Source organism: Charadrius vociferus, unplaced genomic scaffold, assembly GCF_000708025.1.
Source record: "Charadrius vociferus isolate BGI_N301 unplaced genomic scaffold, ASM70802v2 scaffold406, whole genome shotgun sequence".
NCBI classification, from domain to species: Eukaryota; Metazoa; Chordata; class Aves; order Charadriiformes; family Charadriidae; genus Charadrius; species Charadrius vociferus.
Window position 1 is genome coordinate 296,974 of NW_009648948.1, and position 1,115 is coordinate 298,088.

The 1,115-nt window shown below is 59.9% G+C and overlaps 1 protein-coding gene across 1 annotated transcript; it reads left to right on the top strand.

Moving 5' to 3' along the window:
- Window positions 1-44: 44 nt before the first annotated feature.
- Window positions 45-833, top strand: SOX14 (SRY (sex determining region Y)-box 14). The gene has a single exon (XM_009887354.1). It carries the CDS (start codon window positions 45-47, stop codon window positions 765-767), a length of 723 nt encoding a protein of 240 aa, XP_009885656.1. The 3' UTR covers window positions 768-833.
- The last annotated feature ends 282 nt before the right edge of the window (window positions 834-1,115 follow it).

Here is a 1,115-nt window from a genome sequence, read left to right on the forward strand (position 1 = left end):
CGCCCCGCTCGCCCGCTCGCCCGCCCCGCTCGCCCGGCCGAAGCATGTCCAAGCCCAGCGACCACATCAAGCGCCCCATGAACGCCTTCATGGTGTGGTCCCGCGGCCAGCGGCGCAAGATGGCCCAGGAGAACCCCAAAATGCACAACTCGGAGATTAGCAAGCGGCTGGGCGCGGAGTGGAAGCTGCTCTCCGAGGCGGAGAAGCGGCCCTACATCGACGAGGCCAAGCGGCTGCGGGCGCAGCACATGAAGGAGCATCCCGACTACAAGTACAGACCCCGGCGCAAACCCAAGAACCTGCTCAAAAAGGACAGGTATGTCTTCCCTTTGCCTTACCTCGGGGAAACCGATCCCTTAAAGGCCGCCGGGCTTCCCGTGGGGGCCACTGACTCGCTGCTGAGCTCCCCGGAGAAGGCCAGGGCTTTCCTGCCTCCCACCTCAGCACCTTACTCCTTACTTGACCCCAGCCAGTTCAGCTCCAGCGCCATTCAGAAGATGACTGAGGTTCCTCACACCTTAGCCACCAGCACCCTGCCCTACGCCTCCACCTTGGGATACCAGAACGGGGCGTTCGGCAGCTTGAGCTGCCCCAGCCAACACACCCACACTCACCCCTCGCCAACTAACCCGGGCTATGTCGTGCCATGTAACTGTACTGCTTGGTCGGCTTCCAGTTTGCAACCTCCAGTTGCCTACATATTATTCCCAGGCATGACCAAGACTGGGATAGACCCCTATTCTTCGGCACATGCGACTGCCATGTAACACCCACCCACCCACACCCCCCCAAACAGGCGTGTGTGTGTGTGTGTGTCCCTTTCCCCGGGTGGCAGCTGGAACTGGGATTCCTTCGTGGGCGTGTACATAAAAAAAAAAATAATCAAACCCAAAAACCTGCAGAAGCAAAAAGGCCACCTGAAACGGGACTCTGCTGGCCACCACCGGGCCGGGACAGACGCGGACACTGCCTCGGGGACACGGAGATGCTCTCGCCTAAACCTCGCCCTGAGAGCTGGTCCCAGGCTCGGGGTGGTGGTGGTGGTGGGAGATCTGCAATGGAGGGGTCAGATAGGAGCCCGGCACTTGTAAGAGTTGTAAATGTGTTTAAAAAAA